Consider the following 27,344-nt stretch of genomic DNA (forward strand, 5'->3'; position numbering starts at 1 on the left):
ATTTGATTGACAGCTTTCGACAGCCTCTGTGTAGCACTTGCATTAGGAAATAAAGTTAAAGTTGAAAGTCCTACTATTTGTCACATACCAGGCGTGGACACTAAGGGCTGTATTTTTAAGTACCAGGTCTTATTCCCTAACTTGAGTAAACTAAAGACCTGGAGGCGTGTCCAAAGAGCATTGATCACGCCTCCAGGTCTTTAGTTTACTCAAGTTAGGGAATAAGACCTGGTACTTAAGACACGCAAAATACAGCCCTAAGGGTTAATTGCCCACCTGCCCCTGGCAGGTAAATAAATATAACTTTCTAGTAAATGTAGAATAACAAGTGTGAACCCATAGTCATATTCTATGTAGGTATTTGCCATACAAATTGAGGTATGACATTTAGCCTGCAACTAAGGCATTCCCCTAGAGCTCCATATGAGACAACGGAGATATCTAGTGCAGCCGTGCCGCGCTCCTATACATTCTAATAGGAGGCTAGTGGCAATTTATCTTAAACAAAAACAAAAAAAGTCTTAAATGGAAGAGCGCTTGATTAGTGATCAATAGGGCAGACCTTTAAATCCCTTTCTTTAAAGGAATGTTCCATTGCTTTTTCAGTTAAATCTGATAGCCAGTGTGAGGGGGAACCCTGGCATCGATATGTGTTGGCGACTACTGCCAATATTAACTAGACTCTGCACAATACATCTTTTTTTCATTAGTGACTGACTTATTCTGCCTGTATTTTCTGCATCAAAAGCAACAATGCCAAGGTTATGTCCACATAGTTTTGACTGACAAACTTAAACACCCAGCACTGCCATCTCTTATAAGAACTGGATAGCATAAATCTTACATTGCACTTGCACCACATTTCTTCCCACGTGCCTAAAGGTCAGCAGAGGTGAAAGATAGACAGAATGAAACCAAAGGAAGATGCCAAGTCTGGCAACTGGGATACAGCAGTGCAGGAATGTCTTGTGTGACAGCCTCTACACACTGGGTTGTTGTGGTTGCAGAGCAGACGGTGTTTATCACCTCTTGCTGCCGACAGAGGCCCGGGGGCAAATCTGATTGGCCTCAGAGCAAAAGAGAGAGTTGGTAAGTGAGGGGGAGGAGTGAGGACACGTTGGCACTGGCAGACAGGAGGGACGTGGAAATGAATGCCAGCATGCTGCAGCCTGTGGAGGAGGAGCTGGGCACAAGGGTCACATTGGACAAATGTCACTGTGGCTTATATTGGTGCAAAAGTTTCTAAGCATCTGCACTGATGCATGATGTAAATTCCTAAGACTTTGTCTTTTAAACTTTTGCCTCTCATTGGATTTCTCCCAGTGGCCACACTGCCTAGCTGACACTGTTTCTTTTTTTGTCTGCAGACCTTTTACACGGCTAGGAACATGTAAATATGTAGCCTTTGAAATAAAGCTGCTATGGCAGTCTGAATACAGCCCCGAGTAAGAAGAGAGAGACCATCCTCTCTGAGTCTAAATGAAGGCAATTTCTATTCTTGCCATGAGCCAGGCAGGCACCGTGCTTCATAGCCTACGCCTGCCCCCTAGCGGCTCCCAAAGACGTCAGCGATTCAGTAGACTACACAACTATAGTATACACTGTAATCCAATGGAATTTAATCATTTATGTTGGGGTGTTTGTAAAATAGATAATTCTACAACATTGGCATCAACATGCAGGCTGTGGTTCGACCTACGTAGTCATGGCGCATTAATCAAGCTAGCAGCCTGTGAACATTAATAACTAAATAGAATACAATTGTTTGTAGACACGGTGAGACGCTGATCGTTCGCAACTAACTTACTAATTGCTGCCTGTTCGCTCTTAAACGTGTTAAATAAATAACCACCACCACAGCTCACTTCACAGACATGTGGACCAACATAGGCCACGCCCTATGGGTGTTCCTTTCGCTGCTCTGACCAATCGCAACCTGCTATGTTGAACCGTTGCCATTTCTCAGCGAATCACAGTAGTCCTTCTTGGCATACGGTCATCCTACCCTAAGTTAAGGCCCCTCCGGTGACAACTATCAAGAAGAAGGAAGGTATGGATACATTGTTGCCGCTGTACTGGATTGACTAACTAGAATTAAAGGCTATTAAACTTCTCTAGCTGTGCCCTTGAAATAAACGCCACAGCGAATTAGATATATAGCCCAGCATTAGCATGAATGATATCGCATGTTGACACTGACAGTGGATTTACCGTTAGCAGCACCTAGCATCCTTTTATGCAGTGCTGACAGCTGTAGCAAAGATCTACATTTTTGGTACTTGTCTGCATCCAAAACATTGGTTGTCAATACTGATCCTTCGTCGTCTGTATTGCGGTACTATAGATGTGTCGTCCCAGAGAGATAATAAAGATTAACCCCGCAGGTTTGGTTGGGGTACATTTTAGCTGACACAGAGCTGAATAGGGCGAAACCACCAGACAGCCCCCGTATGAATAGACGCATTGTCATATAGACGTGTCTGTCTGTCATTGTGGTCAGTGACCGTTATGGCAATTCATGATCAAAACGAGAACTCTTCTGTAGGACTATAGGGAGACAAAGGAAGTAGTTTCGCTCTGGTCACAACAGACACAACTGTCTTAATAGATAAGGTTTACATTTTGGTGTCAACGTCACCAACCATAGCTCTGTTTAGGGCGACACGTCTGAGCTGCTCTGCTCTGGGCCGTATATTACCTGTGACAGCTAGCTGTCCTGTTGTTTATGGTCGCGCATTGCTGTCACCCCGCAGTGCATCGTCTCTGCTGAGGATGCAGAGAAACTCTCTAGCGTCTGGTTCTGCTGCGGCCTCGGTGCAAGTAAGTGGCTCAGACGACACGGAACCCATGGCCCTGGAGGAGGCCCCACAAGCAGCAGCAGGAGAGGACAACGTCGGGGACAGCAACATCGTCAAGTCACCCAGTGACCCCAAACAATACAGGTAAATAGTACCATAACCGCTTAAACCCTATATGTCTTGGGGGATTTATATAATCTCTACACTAAATCTCTTCTCCAAAAATACACGATCTACAATCACAGTATGAGCCTGTACATGTACAGACAGTATCTGTTTTTTTTTTGGTGAACGTTTTCCCCAGAATAGGGATGCTTTGATGCTCATGGTTAACAACAAAAACATACATATTCTTCCAGTACAGTGCTAGCCAGGCAGGGGAACTCAACCATCCAAACTTGCCTGAAACAAATAGTTCTCATGATCATTTTCATAACAGATTGAGGACACTATTGTGAAATTGTTAGAATGGTAGTTGCATCATCTGAAAGCACACACTGTTGCATGACTGCCAAGGCATCCTCCAGGGTTTGTCTAATACATGTGCATAATTGGAAACAGAGCTACCCAGACTACAAGGGGGTCATATGCCATGTGCATCACTTTTGATTGTCCTAGTTTATGAAGTTACAGAACAGCATCTAAAATTGGAAATAGTTTTTCTTTATTTATTTTTAACCTTTTTTGTAACTTTCCAGGTACATTGAACTGGAGAACGGGCTGAGAGCTCTCCTCATCTCCGACTACCGTGGTCCAGCGGTGGGAGATGATGATTCAGAAGGAGAGGAGGATGGCGAGGAGGAGGAGGAGGATGGTGACTCCGGCGAGGGGACAGAGGACGAGTCTGAGGAAGAGGACAATGAGAAGGATAGCGACTTTGAGGACGATGACGAGAACGAGGGGAAAAGGAAGAAAGCTAATTCAGAAAAACAGGTAGCTCTGATAAAACCTCAATTTGTAGGTTCGTTGATTTTCACCACTGAACGTAATCCAGGTTCTGGTCTTTATGTCTTAAATATGGGAATGTTGGCATGAGACCAGATTGGACAGTCTCTTTTTTCATGTGTGACCTGAGCTCTACTCGAAATGTACGACTGTTCTTCACAGTCTTTATGTACAGTATACAGACCAAAAATCACACCTGTGTGAAGTGAGGGACGCTAATATATTAAAGTCTAACTCATGTTGATTAGGTGATGTAATGGTGATGTAAAACAAACGGTGCCAACACAAACATTAAATTCTCTTTATTGTTAATGGCATTTAATGTTTGTGTTAGGGACAAGATGACGTAAATTGTCCCTTCATTATCGATGGCGTTTTTAAAACAAACATTGAACTATAAACAAACATTAAACCTGTATATAGGAGGGGCTAGTGCCCCTCAAAAATTATTGATCAGATGTTTAACCATCTGAACCCGAGCATCCTTATTATGTGGGAACATTCGCCATAAGCAGTTCTACAATCAAACAAATTAACAATGCGTTGCAACTTGCAATGTGACGTGTTGTGTTAGCTTGTAGATCTGCTATTTTTGGCAAACAGATTTGTTGTGCAGGAATAGAGCGCACCAAGTTTTAGCTTAAAGATCTGGAGTGTTTAAGTGGTTAACTCAAGAAATGCCATAGCTTCATAACCTGTCTGTCTGTCTGTCTGTCTGTCAGTCTGCAGCAGCATTATGTGTAGGAGTGGGCAGCTTCAGTGACCCCAGTGACCTTCCAGGCCTTGCCCACTTCCTTGAACACAGTGAGTAGCAAACTTAGGAGCCCATTTTCAACCTGATCTTCATCATTCATTAGTTTAGTTCTCACTAATGCTCATTCTAAGATCTAATCAATCTGCATGTCAGGGATATGCTGTGGGCAGTTCTGAAACATGCCTACGAATGACATCATTGATGGAGATAATGCAAACTACAGCTTTTCTCTTCCTAAAATAGAAGTCATTGTACTGTACTTGCATTAATATAACAACAAAAAAGGTTGAAATCTTGTTGGTAGAAAGGTTTCTGAACTGTCCACAGTCATCTGAGACACAGAGCGAGTAGACAGAATTTGTGGTGCTTTAATTCTTGGGAATTGAGAAAACCTTAATTTCCATCACTCTCTCCAATTCTACCTCTCTTCTTTCACTCTTCTCTACCAGTGGTGTTCATGGGTAGTGAGAAGTATCCATCGGAGAATGGATTTGATGCCTTCCTGAAGAAGCATGGTGGGAGTGACAATGCCTCCACAGACTGTGAGAGGACTATCTTCCAGTTTGACATGCAGAGAAAGCACTTCAAAGAGTCTCTGGACAGGTAAGGAAGGACTAGAGCTTAGTCCTAAAGTAGTCATAATAAGTAGGGTGTAGGGTTATGCATAGAAAACTCATCTATTGATTCTTAATATCAATTTATATTTTCTGGTTTGTCAGGTCCATATAATACCCGACAGTCGGTGTCCGTTCTATAATATATCTGAACGAATCACATCTCTGAACAAATGTCACAGGTCCAATTAGGATTCTGAGCCGTCATTTCAAAGAATGTTTGAACCAATCGAATCTCGGAATGAATTTAGGCCCTCCATTTAAAATTTGAGCCCTCATTCGGGTCTGTCATTCTGGACCTGTGAAGAACTCATCGGACTTGATAGCAATCACATAGCGTACCAGTCACGTCAAAATTGCCTGTGAAAAACTAGATCAGGGTTAGAGCCATAGACAGTGAGACATAGACACATACTCTGTGTGTGTGTGTGTGTGTGTGTGTGTGTGTGTGTGTGTGTGTGTGTGTGTGTGTGTGTGTGTGTGTGTGTGTGTGTGTGTGTGTGTGTGTGTGTGTGTGTGTGAGAATCCGATTGTGTATTTGTCCCCATCTGACCTGTTGTTGTTTTGCCTATCTGTTGTGGTCCCTGATTATGGCCACCCTGCTGCCTGCTGTACCACCTGTGCAGATGGGCTCAGTTCTTCATCTGCCCCCTGATGATCAGAGATGCCATCGATAGGGAAGTGGAGGCCGTGGACAGTGGTGAGGTTAATATGGGGGTAGTAGAGGGGGGTTAAATACTGTTTGTGCCTCTGCTCATTGCTTCTCTTTGTCGGGTTTGGAGCCTTCTAAGGCCTTAATGATACTTCAAATTGATAGTTAAAGCGGTATTATGTAACCTTTTATTATGAATACATTTTAATTTGGTCCAATCGTTATGGTAGTCTATGTTAATACAATATAACATATACAATTGGGGTGGTTGTATTTTTTCTCCCTGCTCTTCTATTGAGACATTTAGATTATGTCAAAGGTCATGTCTCACCTACAGTAGACACAGGATCTGACACAAATTATGATCTGATAGTCAAGATTAAGATGTATACCCTGAGCAAGCAGGCAGGCTCTATTAGCTCAATGCTAAAAAATGCAGACTTGCGCAGGAAACCGGGTTCAAATCCGAGGTAGGAGAAGAAAGTTACAGTGCAGCAGCTTTTTGCTTGACGTGCTAAGGTGTATATCGTTGCTGTTGGGCAGAAACATTATATTTCAACTTGTGCTTTTTTCTAAATTAAATGTCCTACTTTGTTGTACAGAAGTTTGATGCAAAATCTGCGAAAATAGACAATTTCACTGTCTCACCGTGACGTAAAGTTTGCCATTTCCTGAAATATTACACTTTTCTCATCTCATCGTGACGTGACGTTTTCCATTTCCTGAACATTTTCAATGTTGGGCATATACGGTTTCCTCCTGACAGAGACGATATGCTATGTACTTGCGTTGGGTCTGACTCTTTCACATGCAAGTGGTAGCATGTCATTCCTTCTCTCAGTCTTTTGCCTTTCACGTCTTTCTCTGCTCTCAAATGAAGCAGATATTGCATTTAAATCTACACTCCCATCTCCACAGTATATCACTTTACAATGTACCCCCCTCTATTTCTTTCCCCCACTCCTTTCTTTCAGAGTACCAGCTGGCTAAGCCATCAGACTCCCACAGGAAGGAGATGCTGTTTGGCAGTCTGGCCAAACCTGGACACCCTATGGGTAAATTCTGCTGGGGTGAGTAAACATTTCCAACAGGACATTTCCACCAGGAGAAGTAATAGACTCAGAGTCTCCCCAGCGTGTAGCTTGGAGTATGTTCAGCAGTTACAAATGGGACCGCTGAGACTGAAACCAAGATGCTCTCTTGATGGTTTCTCTCCAGCTGTTAACAGTCTTTATTTTTTTATGACCGCCCTCTTTGACTCTCTATTTAACATCATCAGGAAATGCCCAGACGCTGAAGCACGAGCCAAAGAAGAAGAACATCAATGTGTACAAGCGTCTCCGTGCCTTCTGGAAGAGACACTACTCTGCCCATTATATGACGCTAGCTGTGCAGTCCAAAGGTCAGAGAATTCTATCCCAGATCCAGTTACAGTATCATACTGTCCAGGCACTAATTGTTTAGGTATTGTAAGATACCGTAGAAGGATGCATTCATACACTGTAACATTATCAGCGTTAATGTGTAAACATTTATTTGGTTGCATACATTCTCAGAGTTCCAAATGGATAAATTAACACTGAGGATTACACAGACGACGGTGTAGATTATAAATGCTTAACCAACAATTAACCTAATTTGAATCAACCCCAAAGTACTAATCCCTGACAAATCATGAAGATTAGTATCTTAGGGAAGTGCAAACAGAACAATTGTCTCTACATGGAGCACTCAAGGAAATTGCAGATATGGTCTGACTCCTCACCAATGAATGACAAAGCCATTGATGCACCACCATTTTTATGATCCATTCATTATCATGCACGCAAGTGTAGCATTTGTTTGTAATTAGGGATTGGTTTTCATTGGGTAGACCATATGCTGGCTGATGAAAGTACATCGGTAGAAATTGATTATGCTGAAATCCATCTGCATGTGGCATTTTACCACTAGTTTAATCAGTACAAATAGGTTTTTAATCTCCCTGAAATAGCCTGACCGCCTGGGGCAAATTGTAGACACAAGTCTAGTTTGTTCCTCAGACATATGCCTCACAGGGCGAAGTAATTCAAGAAATATACTGTACACAACAGTCATCTAGTGACTGTTAAATCCATTGAATGAGCAAATTCTCTGCACTTTATTAACGTAACGTCTTGACTTCTGCTACCATTAGATAAACTGGACACTCTGGAGGAATGGGTGCGAGAGATCTTCAGTAAGGTGCCCAACAAGTGAGTTCTACGTACCTCTTCTAAGGTGATCTGATGCAGTGGTGGAAACGGTACCCCCAATTTTTACTTAAGTGGAAGTATCAATATACCGCTATTAGTAAAAGTCCAGAATTGAAAATGTACTTTAGTAAAAGTACACAAGTATTATTATGCAGAAGTTCCAAGTTTTCAAATATATAATATCACCACTGGTCTGATGTGATGTGGTATGAGTTTGAATGTGCTCTCAAGAGAGAGAGTCATTGTCAAATATTCCTCTGTCATTTATGCATTGTCGAACAACTTCTCATTTTGACACTTCCTTCCTCCAAAAAGGTTTCGCTACGAAAATGTAGATGCATGAAATATTTAAGTCTGTATTTGTTTTCAACAGCAACCCACAAAATGTACGACTAATAATACCCACACTCAATCTGTAACAGTATGCTGTAGGGGATTGCCATTTCATTTTAGAATGACACTTTTAACATCCCGTCATCATAAATGCTTGTACTGTACATGAATCGTTTCAGCTTTCTGCTGCTGCAGTTTAATTCTCTTTTCTGTTTGCTCATCAAACTCAAATTCCATTGACTGCTACTGAGTCATTCCCATGATGAATTTTGTCTTTGTTATCTATTATTGACTTCATCAGAACTGGTTACTGTATCTCTTGCTGTTTTGTGGTTACAGTAAGGAGCCCAAGCCAGAATTCTCTCACCTACTGGATCCATTTGACACGTTGGCCTTTAACAAACTGTACAGAGGTACTGACCTGTGTGTTTGACCTCCTCTTTCACTTGCAAAATGTTGCACATCTTTTATAAAATTTCTAGCATATGTACACATTTCCCCAGGCATCTCCATTTTGGGCATGTCGTTATAGGGGAAAATATTCTATGAGCTACAAACTCGCAACACATTGTGGTGTGACACATTGTGAGATTGTAGATCTATGATTTGTTGTACGATGAAGTGCATACAGTATATATAGGGGTTAAGTCATGGCTCACACAACAATTTCACCTTCTCTCTCTTTCAGTGGTTCCAGTGAGAAAGGTCCATGCGTTGACCATCACCTGGGCCCTACCCCCTCAGGAGGCATACTACAGGTTAGTCACGTAGTATTAGCCACAGTACAGATGCTAGAATTTACAGCTACTAAAAAAAATACAAACTGTTAAAAAACTCTTTGCTCTTTAAATGACTGTATGTTCCAGAACAAAATTACATCAAATTGTTCACTGTCTTTCCAGAGTGAAGCCTCTCCATTATATCTCATGGCTGATTGGTCACGAGGGTACAGGCAGCATACTCTCAACGCTCAGGAAGAAGTGAGTGTCCTCAACTCTATCCACTCATTTTTATTACCTAAGGGCTCTCCAAAATCCATTTAAAAGGACTCCATCTCTCTGGTTATGTGCAAAGCTATGATAAGCCCTGAGGATCCCATTCTCAAACCACATGTCATTCCCCCGCAAGCCCACTTGACAACGTGATGTGTGTGTTCATGCCTCTCCATGTGGATTTACAAGGGGCATCTCAGCAGCGCCAGGCGGTGAAGTGGTGTCACTCATTGGACACACACACACACATGCGCGCGCGCTCTCGCTCTCTCTCTCTGTCAGCTTACGGCAGTGGTTCTCAAACACTTTCATGTCAAGGACAACAAAACATATATTTGGCCGCAGACCCCCATCTGAAAATGCCAGGGACTGCGAGAAGAGAAGATTTGTGTTTAAAAACAAAAATAACTTATTTGTATTATTTTAATAGCAGATGACAAGCTTGCGCTGTGAGCTTGTATTTCTGCAATCTTTGGATAGCCAACATATAAAATATGTATAAAGATCAAGATGGGAACCCCTTTTGGTGTAGTTGTTGCCATGTATAGTATAGCAACATATTGTTTTTGTAATTTCTTTGAATAAATACTTTACGTTTTTCAGAAAATGTAGGTCAAAATTTAGATGGCATTTTTAGAATCGGCCTCAGGTCTAAATGGATTAACTGTAGCATGTTTTGCTGGGACCTCACTTTGAGACCCACTGGCCTATGGTACACATGGCCCATCAGATAGACCCACTGGCCTACGGTACACATGGCCCATCAGATAGACCCACTGGCCTACGGTACACATGGCCCATCAGATGGACCCACTGGCCTACGGTACACATGGCCCATCAGATAGACCCACAGCCACTTCTCTGCCACATGTCCGCAGCACTGTAACCTAGCAACACCACTCAGGAGACTTGATGGAGTGTTCTGGCTTACCGTGTGCCGTTTTTGGCTGGTGTATTGTGAACGACAGCGCAGTGAAATTTGAGTGCACGCTGTCTCAGTAATACTCTTCTGCCAAACTGCAGAAGCGTTTGAGTGGCCACTTTTTATGGGAACAAAACAAGTACAAAACAAAGTGGTCACATTTCCATTATTATTTTCTTTACCGTGTGTGTGTGTGTGTGTGTGTGTGTGTGTGTGTGTGTGTAGGTGCTGGGCTCTTGCTCTGTTCGGAGGGAACAGTGAGACCGGCTTCGACCAGAACACCACCTACTCCATCTTCTCCATCTCCATCACGCTCACTGACGAGGGCTTTCAGAACTTCTACCAGGTAATGGAAACATGGATCCCTCCCCATTTACCCCTAAGTTGTGTAGCCTTAGCCTACTTTGTGAACCACTGATCTATATAATTGAAGTACCTGCTGATCTGTGTTTGTGTTTCCCACTACAGGTGGCCCACCTTGTGTTTCAGTACCTGAGGATGCTGCAGACCCTGGGCCCACAGCAAAGGTACTGATGACACACACACACACACACACACACACACACACACACACACACACATTAGGTTATCCACTTACCCTTTAGGACAAAACTAGAAGAGAAGCGTGTAACATTTCATTTATATTTATATGGCTGAGTAAGTGAAAGATGTACTTGGTGCCTGGTCTGGCAAAAATACAAGCCTTGCCCAAATAAAGTGTTTAGTTGGACGTCTTGGTTTGTTGCTTCAAACACAACCAGTGTAGCTACATGCAGTGATTAGGATGTCCCAAAGTGTGGTGTGGTCCATATCAGGTTCCCCATACTAAATTCTTAGGGCTCATTATATACTAACATTTAAATTGGAAACAACATATTCATACTGTATGTATGAAGTCTATGAAGATGCTTGGTATATTGAGAAAAATAGGGCATCAAAATGTACTTAAAGTACTACAAGTAAAAGTTCTCATTGTGCAGAATTTCACAAGTTCAAAATGTGTACAAAATCTATTGAAAATAGCAGATCTACAAGCTCACAATACGTCACAACGCGTGTAGATCAGCTATTTTCAAATGGCCGAAATGTATAGGGTTGAAGTGGTTAATGTATGTTTTTTAATCAAAATTAAAATCTTAGAGTAGAAGTAAAAGTATTGGAAATTGGAAATACTCAAGTAAAGTACAAATACCTCAAAATTGTACTTAAGTAAAAGTACAGGCAAATAGTTACAATGTCTAAATCTTTCCTTTTGTATTATCTTCCTTTCTATATAGAATATATGAGGAGATACAGAAGATTGAAGCCAACGAGTTCCACTATCAGGAGCAGGTAAGCATCCCTCCATGTGTTACTTGATCTATATGTCAGAAACCACTGTGGTATTCATTCTTTATTTTGTGTTCCCTCCCTGTCAGACTGACCCCATAGAATATGTGGAGGACATCTGTGAGAACATGCAGCTGTTCCCTAAAGAAGACTTCCTGACAGGAGATCAGTTGATGTTCGAGTTCAACCCAGAGGTCAGTAGGACAGGGCTGGTTACCACATGGTTAGACTATAGGAATCAAAATATGGATCAGGATTTACAGTATATACTTATTTTCAACCATCTACAGTACACCTTCATAAAACCAATTGACATGAAAGCTAAGCTTAAAAACATGGTAATCCTATTAAATTATTAGTTTTCCTATGTGCACAAAAGTTTCTTTGACTCATACTCGTACTAACATTTGTGAAATTATGAAAAATGTTTCTGTAGGAGCAGGACAATGATCTAATGAATTTGGCGCGCGTGTGTGTGTATGTGTGTATGTGTGCGTGCGTGCGTGCACTGTGCAGGTGATCAGTGCAGCTCTTTCACTTCTCACTCCGGAGAAAGCCAATCTGATGTTGCTGTCACCAGAACACGAGGGCCAATGTCCCCTCCGAGAGAAATGGTTTGGCACAAACTACAGTGTTGAGGGTGAGTGCTTTGTGTGGTTGAAATAGTGTTTATGTCTCAGGGTCGACTCTAGAGGGTGTTGGCATTTGTTTTAAAGTAGGTAAAACTGAGGTGTGTGTGTGGGGTGGAGGATTGATTATGGTGTGTATTAGGCAGCAGGTGAAATTATGTCTGTGTCTCAGGGTTTTGGACTATTTTAAAGTCGGTAAAACTGTTCTGTGTGTGTGTGTGTGTGTGTGTGTGTGTGTGTGTGTGTGTGTGTGTGTGTGTGTGTGTGTGTGTGTGTGTGTGTGTGTGTGTGTGTGTGTGTGTGTGTGTGTGTGTGTGTGTGTGTGTGTGTGTGTGTGTGTGTGTGTGTGTGTGTGTGTGTGTGTGTGTGTGTGTGCTTGCGTGCGCGCGCATGCATGCTTGCGTGCGTGCGTGCGTGCGTATTGAAGATTGAGTCTGGTGGTGTATGTGTATGAGGCGGTAGGTGAAATGATGTCTGCGTTTGAGGGTCGAGAGGCTGTTGAAGTGCATGTGTTGGGTGTTGACACTGTTGTGCGACAAGTTGGTTAAAGTGTTTGGGCAGACGTGCTCTCAGAGATTCTGTTTATCGTCGACATGCAGAGCAGCAGGTGTGCTTCCCTTGATTGCCTCCTTGACGGTGGCTCCTCAGCTGCAGTAAATACTTAATAGAGAAAAAGCACCAGATAAGTGGAAATACTGTAGCTGTCCAAAATAAAAATGCTAGACTTTTAGCTCAGGTTCACATTTTTTATTGTGCAACTTCAGGCAGACGGAATTGTGTGTGTGTGTGTGTGTGTGTGTGTGTGTGTGTGTGTGTGTGTGTGTGTGTGTGTGTGTGTGTGTGTGTGTGTGTGTGTGTGTGTGTGTGTGTGTGTGTGTGTGTGTGTGTGTGTGTGTGTGTGTGTGTGTGTGTGTGTGTGTGTGTGTGTGTGTGTGTGTGTCTTTGTGTGTGTGTGTGTGTGTCTTTGTGTGTGTGTGTGACTTTGTGTGTGACTATAAGAGAAACCAATTGTGTTGCTGCTGAGGGCTTTGTTCAATGACGTATTACTTCCGAGAGCAACTGAAAAAGTGCTATAAAGCTATATTCCAAGGGTGTTGTGATAAACAGTGTGCGCGCGTTGTTGACAGCTTTTCCCCCTGTGTAGATACTCGGTGAATAGTATTTTGCTCTGATGGCTGATAGCTTTCATCCTATAACCCAGACAACCATCAGGAGTGGAAGGAAAATCACTTAATGGCATTCCTCCACTGCCCTGAGTGTCTTATCCAACACCTCTATCTTACATGATAATTTTAGGGCCACCACAGGGATATCTTGTTGCATAATCATAATGTAATCTGAACACTGTTGCCCTCACTAATGGTTTACTTGGGATATATTGGTGGTCTAAAAATGTAAGTGTAAGTAAAGTACTGTTTGACTCAATCTTATCCAGAGAACATTATTGTCAATCAACAGCGCAGGTGTTCAAGTAAGTTGAGTGTGAAGAGGGCAAGTACAGTATGTGCTACAAAATATCAAGGATTGCAAGTAGACAAACAATGTAACAAACCCAGGCCAGAGTCCACTGAAATAAGAGTACAAGCATCTCTCTAAATAGTAAATGAGAAGGAAGTTCAGGTTACACAGGAGAGTGTTAATTTAGCCGAGTGTAAAAATTGACCTATATTTATCCACTTCAAACTGGTGTCCCTTTTTTTGAGTGAAAATTGTAAAAATGGCAGATCATAACAAGCTCACAACATGCCATTATGCTATTTTCACCACGTGACACAATTGATTGTACCACAAACTATAAATAGAGCCAAATATCAAACCTGCTTGATATTCCGAAACGGTCGGGAAAGCGTCTGCGAGCGCTTTTATCGGCGCTATGTCTTCTCGCAGCCCCTCTCACACACAGCACGCAAAACCTCAGCGATCAAAGCCCGATCTTGCGTCAGATCGGGGGTTTTGTCGGCGAGCGCCAAAAATGGTCCCCGACAGGACAGCATAATCGGAGCATATATATCATTATCAGGCAGTGTGTACCAGCCATTAGACACATGTTAGGCTCTTAGCTTGCTTATGATCCTTGATGACTATTTATATGTATTTCATGTATTACCATGTGTTGTTCTTGCTTACTGTAAATCGCTCTGGTTTAAGAGCATCTGCTAAATGCCTAAATTGTTTAGGAATGGACATTGGACAAGCTTTAATTTAGTTCTTAGTTTTCATTTTGCAGGATAGAATGGCCTATAGATTCTGTAAAAAGCAGTATTAAAAGTATATGCAATTCAAATTAATTGGAATTTGTTTTTGTTTATTAGTTTTGCGTTATTCATTTTAGTTTCATATTTTCTTTCATTTGAGTTTTAGTCTTAGTTTAAGTTGACTATAATAACCCATTAAACCCAATAACCTGACATCATTGTTCCCCCTACCAAACACAACAGAAATCCAACAGGAGTGGAGGGGGAAGTGGACAGCAGACATGGAGCCCAGCAGTGAGCTGCATCTCCCTGCAGAGAACAAGTTCATTGGTGAGTACTAGGGGTCTATTTGTACGTCTCTAAATGTTTTGATGAATTGAACAAGGTGGACCCTCTTGTAAACAAGTGTAATGCTTTATTGGGTCGTCCACTCACAGTCCTGTGTCTGTCTGTCTCTCTCTCTGTCTCCAGCTACTGACTTTACCCTGAAGCCCTCAGACTACCCAGACACAGAGTTTCCGGTCAGAATAGCCAACAGCGACAGGGGCTGCCTCTGGTACAAGAAGGACACCAAGTTCAAGATCCCTAAGGGTAGGAGTGTTCCTGTGTGTCCATGTCTGCATTCTTAAAGTTCGAGTTATACTTGGTTGTGCATCGTGTCGCACGCCAACAACCTACAAGCTGCTGCGTGTTGTAGGTCGGCTATTATTATCGGTGCACTGCCGACTACTGTAAGTGTAAATCAGTCTTTATCTGATCTATACTTTGTTGCACAACAATGTTGCAGATTTTTGGCTACTGACACCATTGTGCAACAAAGTGTAGATTACGCTTCATGTAGCTGTGTCTGTGTTTGTCAACTACACATGTAACATGCACCTAAGAAGGCCACATATCTTGACCCGACTTGTGTTGCCTGTGTTCTTGTCTTCCTGCCGTAGCCTATGTCAGATTTCATCTCATCTCGCCTGTAATCCAGCTATCTGCCAAGAAGTGAGTACAGATGGACTCTGACCATCTCACATTTGGCCCTGTGAGAGTGTGTTTCATTTATTCATAGAAATGCTCTAGTAGTGCAATTTCAAGGTCAAATAAGTGGAATATCTTTTGTCCTAACCATCGTCTCCTTCTGAATTCTTGTTTGTCATCCCTGGCACACTCCTGGCCTTTACCTCTCTGCGTCATCATTCTTTAATCCTTCAAATTTATTTCTCTTTCAATTGTCAATGGAATGCCTCTACCTCTTTCATTCCCCCTCCTCCTCGTCTGACCTCCCTCCTGACCGTTCTGACCCACTGTTCTGTCAATGTCCCGGTTCCTTTTTGCGTCCTCTTTCTTATAACATCCCTCGCTCCCTCTCTCATCCCCCTCCTCTGCCTCCCACACCCTCCCGACACCCATTGTCACTCCGTCCTCACTCCATCTCTCCACTCTCCTGTCTCTTTCCTCACCTCTCCTCTCCCTCATCCCCCAGTGTGGTGTTATTTGACCTCATGGTAAACATCCTGGGTTATAACCTGGCTGAGCCAGCCTACGAGGCCGATGTGGCCCAACTAGAGTATAAGCTGGTGGCCGGGGAGCATGGCCTGGTCGTCAGGGTTAAAGGATTCAACCACAAACTGCCCGTGAGTGAACACACACACACACACACACACACACACGCACACAATACATTGATACAGATAATATAAACGGACCGGAAACCTCTCATCTCCATATTTGAATGTTTTTTGGTAAATGAATGCCCTACTACTTGATCATACTACATAGTCACACAAAAGCATAAAAAGTTGCAGATCTACATGCTTGAAGTGAAGTGCGAAGTGACTCGTTTTGAGCTTGTCGATCTGCTACTTTTGATAGTTATTTAACCCATTCTGACCTGAGATCAGATTCATACAAGGTTTCCACTGGACACACACTGGTCTGATGAACCCATTCTGACCTGAGATCAGATTTAAAAAAATGTCAGTCGTTCTTCGATTTTTCAAAAATAGCAGACCTACAAGCTCGTAGCGCGCCACTCGGTGGCGCGCTATGAGCTTGTAGATCTGCTGTTTTTCAATAGCTAAGGCATAACATGATGCTAACACCAAAACGGGTTCCCGGTCAGAATGGGTTAATTTGAATCCTGAAATGTAACAGTGTTGACTTATGAAGTTTCCAACCGACAGAGACGATATCCATCCATCCATTTATTTCTTCTTATTATCTTAATCTCCATCTCTCTCTCTGTCTGACTCCCTCCCTGTGCATTCTAGTTGTTGCTACACCTGATAGTCAACTACCTGGCAGAGTTCTCGGCCTCTCCTGATGTCTTCAGCATGTTCTTAGAGCAGCTGAAGAAAACCTACTTCAACATCCTCATTAAACCTGAGAAGCTTGGCAAGTATGTCGTCTCGTTTTCTTTTTAAAAGCATTAACCTTTTGTTGTGCACCAAATGCCATTGATTTATTTATCTTTCTGCTAAATAAAACACTTCCCATCTCATTCTTTACTTGCTCACTCACTCACCTTTCCCTCATTTCATATTTGACTAATGCATTTTGTTCTCTCTCCCTCTCCCTCTTTCCCTCCTTTCCCCTGTCCATCCGTCCACTCAGGGATGTGCGCCTGCTGATCCTGGAACACTCTCGCTGGTCCATGGTGGAGAAGTACCAGGCTCTGACAGCAGGGCTGACTGTAGCGGAACTGATGGACTTCAGCAAGGCTTTCAAGGCCCAGCTGTATGCTGAGGGGCTGGTGCAAGGCAACTTCACTGGCACTGTGAGTGGGTGGATGACTTAATTTGTGAATGAAGGAGTGAATAATTACGTTGTTAAATGAGTGGCAGTATTAACTGTTGCATTATGAGTGAACCCAGTGTATATCAACTATGGCTGGGTGTATTGGATGAATGGATGAGCTACAGGGCAGTCAGTGTTAAGGGCCTCCCTCTTTCATTGGTGTGTCGCCCAGGTTGCGCCTAACCTTTAGCTTCACTAAAACTATGCCTAACCCTATGCGCTGTGAGCAACTCCATAGAAGAGAGCTTTTATAACTATGGTGTAAACATGACTGCATGATTGCATCAGTAAACAAACACACACACACACACACACACACACACACACACACACACACACACACACACACACACACACTCTTTGATCGTGGTTCATTATCCTTGTCTGTGTTCTGTCTACAGGAGTCGGTGCAGTTCCTGCAGTATGTCACAGAGTAAGTTGCCTGTCACTGTTCTCTGACTATAATCAATACACTGAACAAGTGCAGTCTTTATATATGCAGTGTGTCTGGACCTGTGACTGTGTGCTTTGTCTTTATATATGCAGTGTGTCTGGACCTGTGACTGTGTGCTTTGTCTTTATATATGCAGTGTGTCTGGACCTGTGACTGTGTGCTTTGTCTGTAGATATGCAGTGTGTCTGTACCTGTGTGCTTTGTCTGTAGATATGCAGTGTGTCTGGACCTGTGTGCTTTGTCTGTAGATATGCAGTGTGTCTGGACCTGTGTTCTTTGTCTGTAGATATGCAGTGTGTCTGGACCTGTGTTCTTTGTCTGTAGATATGCAGTGTGTCTGGACCTGTGTGCTTTGTCTGTAGATATGCAGTGTGTCTGGACCTGTGTTCTTTGTCTGTAGATATGCAGTGTGTCTGGACCTGTGTGCTTTGTCTGTAGATATGCAGTGTGTCTGGACCTGTGTGCTTTGTCTGTAGATATGCAGTGTGTCTGGACCTGTGTGCTTTGTCTGTAGATATGCAGTGTGTCTGGACCTGTGTTCTTTGTCTGTAGATATGCAGTGTGTCTGGACCTGTGTTCTTTGGGTGCATTAATTTCCCTCAGGCTGACCATTGCTATTCCTCCTCATCATTGCCATTTTGTTCTTTCCCAACTTTTCGCCAATCCTTTCCTTACTTGAACAATCATCTTGTATGTTCTTCATTCATTAATTTGTCTTTTCTTTCAACTTCCTTGCTGCCTCCCTACCTTGCCTCATAACTTTACTCTTTCATTCCTTTCCCACATGCTTGCTTCCTTCCCTCCCACCTATTATAATTCTTGCCTGTTCTCCTGCAGCAAGTTGCAGTTCTCAAAGCTGCCAGTAGAGGTCCCGGTGATGTTCAGAGTGGTGGAGCTGCCTCCCAAACATCATCTGTGCAAGGTCAAATCACTCAACAAGGGAGATGCCAATTCCGAGGTCACAGTTTACTACCAGGTACACACACACACACACACACACACACACACACACACACACTATCCTGGGTATATATACTGTATACAGACCACCAAGAGCTACCATGTTAGATTCATGGTGCCTTGGCATAGATTGTCCAAGTGTATTGAATTCTATTGGAGGAATGGAACACTATTATTAACAAAAGATGTTCCATCATTTGGTGTTTTTCTGATGATCAGAACACGGAGTGCCAAGACCTCTGAAAGTCGAAAATGTAACTTGCATGCTTCAACTGCTGTTGCGGTATTCACGCACTCTGGTTGTATTTGTGCATGTGTGTTCATACAGTTGGTCATTCTGTACCATCGTCATTCGCTACGGCTAAATTGGGTTAATTGTGCCATCCATCCATATGGTAATGGAGGGGTTCTCAGAGTGGTGCGTGCACCCCTTGTGGTGCGCAAACGCCCTCTACATGACATGGAAAAGGTAATGGCGGTTTTATGGTGTTATTTAACACAAACGGTAAAATCCAGTAAAACACTGTTGTGAGGAGATGTATAGAGCAGCTGCATGTCTCTCAGTGCAGTGACATTCCGTGATTATTTGCCATGGCCCATGATCATATTTTTTAAAGTATCATTTTCGGCCAAATACAATGACACTGAGCGTTGGGGGCTGCGTCAGCTAGGTCAGGAGGTAACGGGGGTGCACGGCCAAAACAGTTTGGGGACTGCATAATGCATTATTTATCCATCAATGCATTACCAACAGCAGTCCCAGGTCCCTTTGACAGCCCTAATGCATTACCAACAGCAGTCTCAGGTCCCTTTGACAGCCCTAATGCATTACCAACAGCAGTCCCAGGTCCCTTTGACAGCCCTAATCACAAATGTATGTTCCATGATCTGACAAGTGAAATTGTACAACTTAACCCTTACCCTGAAGAAGGCATTTTGTGCCAAAACATTGGTTATCTTAAAATTAAAGTGTTTTACATCATGCCTACGAGCTGTGCGACTTCCACTTATTTTATACAACTTTGACATTATGAACGTCTATTGACACTCTCTCTCTCCCCCTCTCGCTCTCTCTCTCTCTCTCTCTCTCTCTCTCTCTCTCTCTTGCTCTCGCTCTCTCGCTCTCTCTCTCTCTCTCCCCCCCCCCCCCCCCCCCCCTCCCCTCTTTCTCTTCCTGTAGTCTGGACCTAAAAACCTGAGGGAACACACTCTAATGGAGCTACTGGTGGTGAGAACTACTAAATACTGCATCATCTGCTTCAGGCGGTGCTTTTCACAGTATTATTAACACCACACCTTCAGTACCGTAATTACAAAATAAATGCACATATTGCTGCTCCAGTGCTCATAATAAGCTACCAGGCTAAACAAATAAATGCACACTGACTGATCATTAATCACAGATGTTTAAATAGGTTTGTGTCACTGCCAAAGCCCTCAGCCCATTACAATATAGCCTCTGGTCACATGTGGTGCTATACTAGCAGAGATGTTATTAAAAAAGTGATTATGTAACATAATTATGCTTCCAAATATGCTACTGCTCATTGTATGCCCTCTAGTGGCCAAACACGGTAACACTATTAGTGAGTGTCAGACTCTTGCAGAATGGTGTAAAAACTAAAAATGCCTCTGCCGCACTTGCTCGTCATCCTTCCTATTTTTAATCTGACAGTTAACCCATTCAGGCCTGATGTCCAAAAAAAAAGTTTTCTAAATCATGAGAATTTTCTGAAAGATTTGAGGCACATTTAAAAAAAATAGCAGACCTACAAGTTGTAGCTTGTAGATCTGCTATTTTTCATTAGCTATTAGCTAAAGCTAACACCAAAAGGGTTTCCCGCCCAGAATGGGTTAAGTCGCTCGTCCAACGATCTCAAGTAACTGGCACTTTTCTTCCAGATGCACATGGAGGAACCTTGCTTTGACTTCCTGAGGACCAAAGAGACTCTGGGGTGGGTGTCTCTCTGTTTTTCTTTTTAGTTTTCACTGACTTCTTGTTTCGAGTGGAGGAAGGTCAGATGGGGACAGTGACAATTTATATGAAATGTGATACACGGCATATTGTTTATATTACCAAATGATTTCCTTCCTGTTTCTAGCTCTCTGTTCATCAGTCTCCTACCCAATCCAATACTTGCCATCTGTGAGCCCATCTTATCTGTCTGCCCATCTAAGTGTACATCTATCTGTCTGTTTATGATTCTGTTCTCTAGGTATCATGTCTACCCCACCTGCAGAAACACTTCAGGGGTTCTGGGTTTCTCTGTCACCGTGGAAACGCAGGCCACCAAGTTCAGGTGAGTCCACAACAACACATCCTTAAACAAATTGTCCCCTTCCAAACCACGCCACAATGTATCCGAGCTGCACACCCCAAACCTAAGCTACAATCTATTTATCTCCTCGCTCACCGAGACACAAGTGGCAATTCATCCACCGTCAAGGAAACATGAATTGAATCTATAAAAGGACGTGGAATGTCTTCTTTTTAGTCTCCATTATATTTTTCTTCCCGTTGACTTCCTTCCTCCAGTACCGAGTTGGTGGAGTTGAAGATTGAAGAGTTCTTGGTTTCCTTTGGGGAACTGCTGAATGCACTTACTGAGGAGGCCTTCAGTACGCAGGTGTGTTTGTGTGTGGAATACTGTAAGAATCTTTGCATGTTGTTTTGGGCATCTTCATATTTTTTGAGATATCTTCGATTACTGTCATCATTGTATTGTGAATGAATGCATTGGGACCCGAATGGAAACAAGACCGCAATGTCTTTTTTCCGGTGCTATCCTTTTGGATAAATGTGCTTTCTGACTGTACCATGTACTGTTCTTTTGCATTTGATATTGTCTAATAAAATAATCAATAAAAAAAAAAAGGTGGCAGGATTTGTCTCAAAATTTAGATGTCAATCTTAGCCAATCGGGATGTATGATATGAAAAAAACAGGTCAGGGTTCACTCTCTCTTTTTCTGGGACACAGTCCAATAAACTCATCCATCTATTTAGAGAGCCCTCTCCTATACCTGCTTAGACTCATATACATTAGCCAGATCCAATACTCAAATGTCCATCTGTCATTTCCTCACTTTAAGCCTGGTATACAGTATACTCTGTCCAGCAGGGTTGGCATTAACTATAAAATGATGTCAAATTGGTCAGGTGTTCATCATGGTGGTTTGATTTATTTTGGTTGGTTTCCACATTCAGTCAAAGGCTTAATTCTGCTGCCAGCCATGCCTGCTGCACTGCTGTTTAGAAGACCAGAGTTTTTATTTCAACGTTTCAACAAGCAGCAGTACAATTTGTCTAAAATGAATACCTCATTTACAAACAAGCTGCCGTGAGCAAGCTTCAAGTGGCTGCATTCCTCCTGCCTGTGTCTGTGTCATAGCACCTTTGCTTTGCTTCAGCTGACCACTGTTATCTGAGGCTCTCGCTGGCATTAGCTCAATCAAGCTACTAGTCTGACAACACAGGCCAACCTCCAAGAGGTGGAAACACCTCTGTAATTACTCTCTGAGTGACCATAAACACATCCTATCGCAAGAAATGGCAAAACTACCGCCCTGCCTGTACACGGCTTCAGTGGCTCAAGCAGACAGTTCATCACCTTTATTTATTCTCAGGAGTACAATTGAGGGTTACAAATACAACACAATACAAATCAAAGTACATCCAGTACACCTTGGTGGTGGTCACCGCCACCAAGGTGGTGTTGCTAGGCAGATTAATTGAGCAGATTACGGAGTGGGCTATAGGTCTAGCGTTCAGAATTCTTCTGAGTTCCATGGCAGTACTATGTATTACTTTATTATTCGGTTCAACTAGCCGAGAAGAGTTTGGACATCTGTCGTCGTTTGAATTATGTAGGCCCCCTTTAGTCCTCCTTCAGAGCAAGGAGGTGAGGAGGAGTGGAAAGGACATAGGAATTGATTCGGTTCGCTTTAAGGAAGAAGAGGAGAAAGAATTTATACTTCACATATTCCAACTAAAAAGTGTTTGCAAAGTGGACAAAGGATATACTCCAAGCAACTTGGGAAAATCCATGGAAATGTGTTACAGCTGTGTGTACTTGTCTCCTCTAGGTCACTGCCCTGGTGAAGCTGAAGGAGTGTGAGGACACACACCTGGGGGAGGAGGTGGACAGGAATTGGGCAGAGGTGGTCACCCAGCAGTACATCTTTGATAGGCTCAACAGAGAGGTGAGGAGAACACACCTTTTGTCAAGGACAGCGGGAGATGCTTACATTCTAATGATGATGAATACACTTATGCTGTGTATCAAAAACTATACACATATACAACTGTGAGACATGGCCAAAGCATTTCCGGATGTCCTCAGCCAAAAACGTTGAGAACCCCTGCTTTATGTATCCTCTCATCTCTGTGTGTTTTTAGATTGATGCTTTGAAGCAGATGACCAGGGCTGAGCTTATCTCCTGGCTCCAAGAACACAGAGGGCAGACCAGCCGCAAACTCAGCGTACATGTGAGCTTGTGTGTGTGTGTGTGTGTGTGTGTGTGTGTGTGTGTGTGTGTGCTACTCAGTAATTATTATACCAGTAGGCCGTGCACCTGTTCCTCTAGCCCCCGCAGCCATGAGAGACACCACACCACACTAGGGTTTAATATTTTCCCGGATTTGGCTCATTTTAATTCCCGGGAATTTGCGGACCTTTTCCCGGGCTCCCGCGGGAATTCCCGTCAGAAAAAAAACAAAAGAGAAGGGGAAAAAAGTGCCCACCAAAATGCATTTATATGTATAGATACTTCATATGTTCAATAGAATTGATATTTTTTGGTTGAAAACGTTTTATTTGAACGAAATATGAACATATAGCCTGCAATAAAATAATGTTATAGGCCTACTACGAGTACTACGCTATTCAGAAAACGTGACACTTAAGGAGTTTGCACTAATTTGACTGTCGAAGCACGGGGGGGGGGGGGGGGGGGGAGGGGGATAAACGACCTCACGTCTTTCTTTCACATTTAGCTATAGGTCTTTCACCCTTTGTGCAGTGGTGCTGGTGCTCCACTGCAGATAATTTGATCATCCCGCTTTGTACTTTATGAAAAGTCCGATTGGGTGTTAAAATAGCCAGCACGGCCAGTGCGCAGCACAGCACACTGATGATTAGTGATTATTAGAGAGAGAGAGAGAGAGAGGGGCTGCGTGCTGGTGGTTACTATATAAAACAAATTGTAGCCTATACTCATCTTTGTTTGTGTTCCGTTTCACGTTATTGCTGACTGCTGAGTGACGCACACATGCAGGCAAAAGCCAAAAGGGGTTTAGAAGTGATAATGTCCATCACAGGGAAAGGATCCTCCTCGCTCCGTCGGTAAAACCCTCCTTTTCATACGGGTAAAACACACTTCTCAGTTCTCACAGAGACTGATTAGGCTAAATGATTGACAAGTGCAGCAGCTTTGTCAATCTTTTGTTTTTGCCAACGGCTGATTCGGTCTGGTTATTAGCCAGGTTAGCAGCTTTGGGAGCGTGCCTGAAGATGTCCAACACAGTTCTGGAGAGAGTGACTCGGTGCTTTGCCTGTCCAGCGCAGACAGGAAATTATACGTTCTCCTCAGACATTCATTATTTTTGCTAAAGTGTATAATAAGCTCTGTATCTGGTTAATTGCGGGAGGATGCAGGATTCGCGGAGTCCCTCTGATTTTATCTTGACCGCCCGTGTCCGCCCGCAGGTATTTAAATACCGCCCGTGCCGCAAACATTTACGTTGGGTCCCGCTGACTCCCCGTTACAGCCCAGTGTGATCCATAATTCCATATAAATATCATCAAACATGTTTGAAAATGATGGGAGGGTTCAGATTGGACATTTGAGCACTCATAGATCAGCTGGGGAAAGAACGTGCACTGTGTGAAAACTCCTTTAGTGTAATTTCCAACAAGAAAAAACAACACCTCCGGGATGACGGGTCCCGAAGAAATTTTCGGTCGGGAATTTGCGTGCCCTATAACCGGGAGGCCCGTAATCCCGGGATCCCGGCATTAAACCCTACACCACACCACTGAGCGTGCTAAAGGCGGGACGCTGTGGAGTGCATTGCCAACGTGTGTGTGTGTGTGTGTGTGTGTGTGTGTGTGTGTGTGTGTGAGTGTGAGTGAGTGAGAGAGAGGGACTGGGAAAAGGAGTTACTATGCTTGTACCCTCATTTGCATATTATGGACGTACTCTATTGTTTCCCTGATAGGTGGTGGGATTCGGTCCAGAGGAGAATGATGCAGATGCTGGCAAAACGAGGGAAGACTCGACAGGCGACGTGGAACAGTTCTGCAGCTCCACGTATGGCGAGGTGTCCAAGCTTACCTTCCTCCCTGCTTCACCCAAGATGGCCGATGCCACGGCCATCATGGACATTCCTGCTTTCACCCAGAATCTGCACCTCTTCCCCTACCACAAGATCCTCAAATAAACTCACAGAACTGACAGACAGGTTAACTGTCTGTGTTTTAGGTCGATGAATGTGCCCTCATTTTGTTAAAGCAGAGCATCAGAAGAGATGGTGGGTGGTTGTAAAAGCCTTGACTCCTCATTGCCGTTATTAGGAGCACTATTACACAGATACACACACACACACACACACACACACACACACACATACGCACAGTATATATCGGTAAAGTGAAACCTGTATTTTGTTTCTCCTGTTCTGTCTTTAAGACCATGAGGCACAGGGAGAGCATCTACCTTATGCCAGCTCAACTGGGACATTTGATTTTAAATACATTTTATTTTGCGCTGCCAGACATCATATTGCTTCCGTACGGAAATCAAATGAATCATGTGCTATGCTGATATGGATGCTGTAATCTGACTGCTTTTATCTCCCAGAAGTAACAACAAACTAAACTAATGAGAAAATAGGCAGCAGAAACCACAACCTCCTCTCCTCTCAGCTGAGAATCTTCTGGACTCCTAAAGCATGTATGCGTGCGTGTGCGTGTGTGTGTGTGTGTGTGTGTGCTTGAATTCCAGCTCTGCTGTGCACGGTTGTTGCTAGCTAACGCAATCACACTGTGAAATGAAATGGTTATGAGATAGTAATGGTTGAATAAAATCATGTTATTCCTATTGAAAACACATTAGTGTCTAAAGTTTTTTTAATATAGAAGATCCTTGGCAGTCTGGAGAGTTAGTGTAACTGTAAATGCTCGTGTGGTTCCATTGTGTGATGTTTGGGGGTGCTAAAAGTAATGGATTTAAATAAAATTAGATTTCACAAATCGCAAGCTCAGCACTTCTCGATGCCAGTGAGCGTTGTTTGATAAAGTAAAGTGTGACAAATCTATTTAGTCACTCAGAATTGAAGTTGAAGTAATTAATAGAATAATTGTTAATAAAATAATTGATAGTTGCAGCCTTGGGTATGTGGCAGTGGTATGTTGCTGAAATGAGCAATAAAGACAGATCTATGCATCTATTTTGATATGACAAAAACAACCAGGTCACAATGCCAAAACAACCAGGTCACAATGCCAGTAAATGTTTCCACGCTGATGACTCGGAGCGGGTTGCATCATTAGTGGTTTCCCCCCCACCCCCTCGCATAACCTCCTAGGAGTTGAATTTATGGACAAGGTTTTGCACAACACACAAACACTGATGCTCATGCATGGCTGACACCTGATTGCTTACTCAATCCCCCAAGGGAAGAGTATGTGTGTGTGTGTGTGTGTGTGTGTGTGTGTGTGTGTGTGTGTGTGTGTGTGTGTGTGTGTGCATGAGTGCCTCTGTACAATCATGAATGGAGGCAGAATTGAATTAGACATTGCATTGGGTTTGTGCCACTGATGTAATTAATAACTGAAGTGAGTCTGGCAAAACGGTGTGTTAATACAGTAGGTTTTGCCTAACATGTTCACAGGGAAGGCACATAGTAAACTGTCAACTAGTAACTCTTGGATTAAATTATACCCGTTTCCTTGAAGAGCAAGCTACTCATCTTCTTGGTGCGTTTTTACTTTGTGTGTAGCAAGAAGGCTGGGAAGAGCATTCTTGTAGTATTTATGCAAATCTCCATCCATATAGGCCTATAGGCGTACTGCATTTTTGCAAATATTACAGATATTGGAATAACCCTATGTCAAATCTTGCAGAGGGAAAAACATGTTCAATCCAGCGATTCATTGTTTCTATAAACCAGGCTCTGGTAGCTTACATCTCAGCCTATCTCTCTTGAATAGCAACATTTGGTTTCAAAGTTATGTTGCACAAGAGCGAACAGTACAGTGACTTACTGGTACTAGGCAATTGCCAGCGCATGACTGCTCACAGGGACCAGATTTGCGCTGTCAACACTAACTGGTGGCTCTTGTTAGAAAGGTTTGGTGCAAATGTCGTGTATAGCTTAAATGTCAAAGCCAATTCCATCTCATTCTCATTCTGTCTCCACTTCGTAGAACAACTCGGCTGCATACGCAAATAAGTAGTAGTGTGTCGTCGCAAATGTGTACGGACAAGTGCGCCCCCACATAGCAGAAAATTGGATTTGTTCAGCACGCGCACCACGTTAGCGCGGGCACAGACGTGGCTTGTCATGCTCTGTGCCTACCGTGGTGGTGGGGGCGTGCGCGTGCCACACGCTTGACTTCACCCTGAGTAAAAACTTTCCAGACCTGGCCTAGACTGTATCCTGCTGTTGTCATTGTGATCTTCTCTGAGAAGCCCCGCCAAGGCTATAATGAACTCAAGCCATGAAGCGGGGACGACGCTGTGTG

At 43.1% G+C, this 27,344-nt stretch overlaps 1 protein-coding gene across 2 annotated transcripts; it reads left to right on the forward strand.

Moving 5' to 3' along the window:
• Nucleotides 1-1,889: 1,889 nt before the first annotated feature.
• On the forward strand, nt 1,890-27,344 carry nrd1a (nardilysin a (N-arginine dibasic convertase)). 2 transcript variants are annotated; one of them, XM_080783965.1, is made up of 32 exons: nt 1,890-2,050; nt 2,754-2,942; nt 3,497-3,731; nt 4,466-4,547; nt 4,947-5,100; nt 5,738-5,811; nt 6,738-6,833; nt 7,043-7,165; nt 7,940-7,997; nt 8,670-8,743; nt 9,019-9,088; nt 9,233-9,310; nt 10,470-10,590; nt 10,713-10,771; nt 11,522-11,576; nt 11,663-11,767; nt 12,090-12,213; nt 14,641-14,727; nt 14,869-14,988; nt 15,339-15,390; nt 15,872-16,022; nt 16,659-16,786; nt 17,002-17,164; nt 17,586-17,617; nt 18,476-18,614; nt 19,779-19,826; nt 20,501-20,553; nt 20,815-20,898; nt 21,135-21,225; nt 22,684-22,800; nt 22,997-23,086; nt 24,818-27,343. In XM_080783965.1, exons 2-32 carry the CDS (start codon nt 2,773-2,775, stop codon nt 25,037-25,039), a joined length of 3,255 nt encoding a protein of 1,084 aa, XP_080640091.1. In that variant the 5' UTR covers nt 1,890-2,050; nt 2,754-2,772; the 3' UTR covers nt 25,040-27,343. The 2 variants fall into 2 exon arrangements, with proteins under 2 accessions (XP_080640091.1, XP_080640090.1); XM_080783964.1 differs by lacking the exon at nt 1,890-2,050 and adding an exon at nt 2,255-2,275 and having other exon boundaries at nt 24,818-27,344.

Source organism: Protomyctophum bolini (genome assembly GCF_963924005.1).
Source record: "Protomyctophum bolini genome assembly, chromosome: 15".
In the NCBI taxonomy this organism is placed as follows: Eukaryota; Metazoa; Chordata; class Actinopteri; order Myctophiformes; family Myctophidae; genus Protomyctophum; species Protomyctophum bolini.

What these genes read in the sequence shown, in the direction of transcription:
- nrd1a (XM_080783965.1), top strand. Translation starts at nt 2,773, where the DNA reads ATGCAGAGAAACTCTCTAGCGTCTGGTTCTGCTGCGGCCTCGGTGCAA. An exon ending in AAGCTAATTCAGAAAAACAG is followed by an intron (nt 3,732 to 4,465) that starts GTAGCTCTGATA and finishes TCTGTCTGTCAG; the next exon opens with TCTGCAGCAGCATTATGTGT. An exon ending in CACAAACTACAGTGTTGAGG is followed by an intron (nt 12,214 to 14,640) that starts GTGAGTGCTTTG and finishes CAAACACAACAG; the next exon opens with AAATCCAACAGGAGTGGAGG.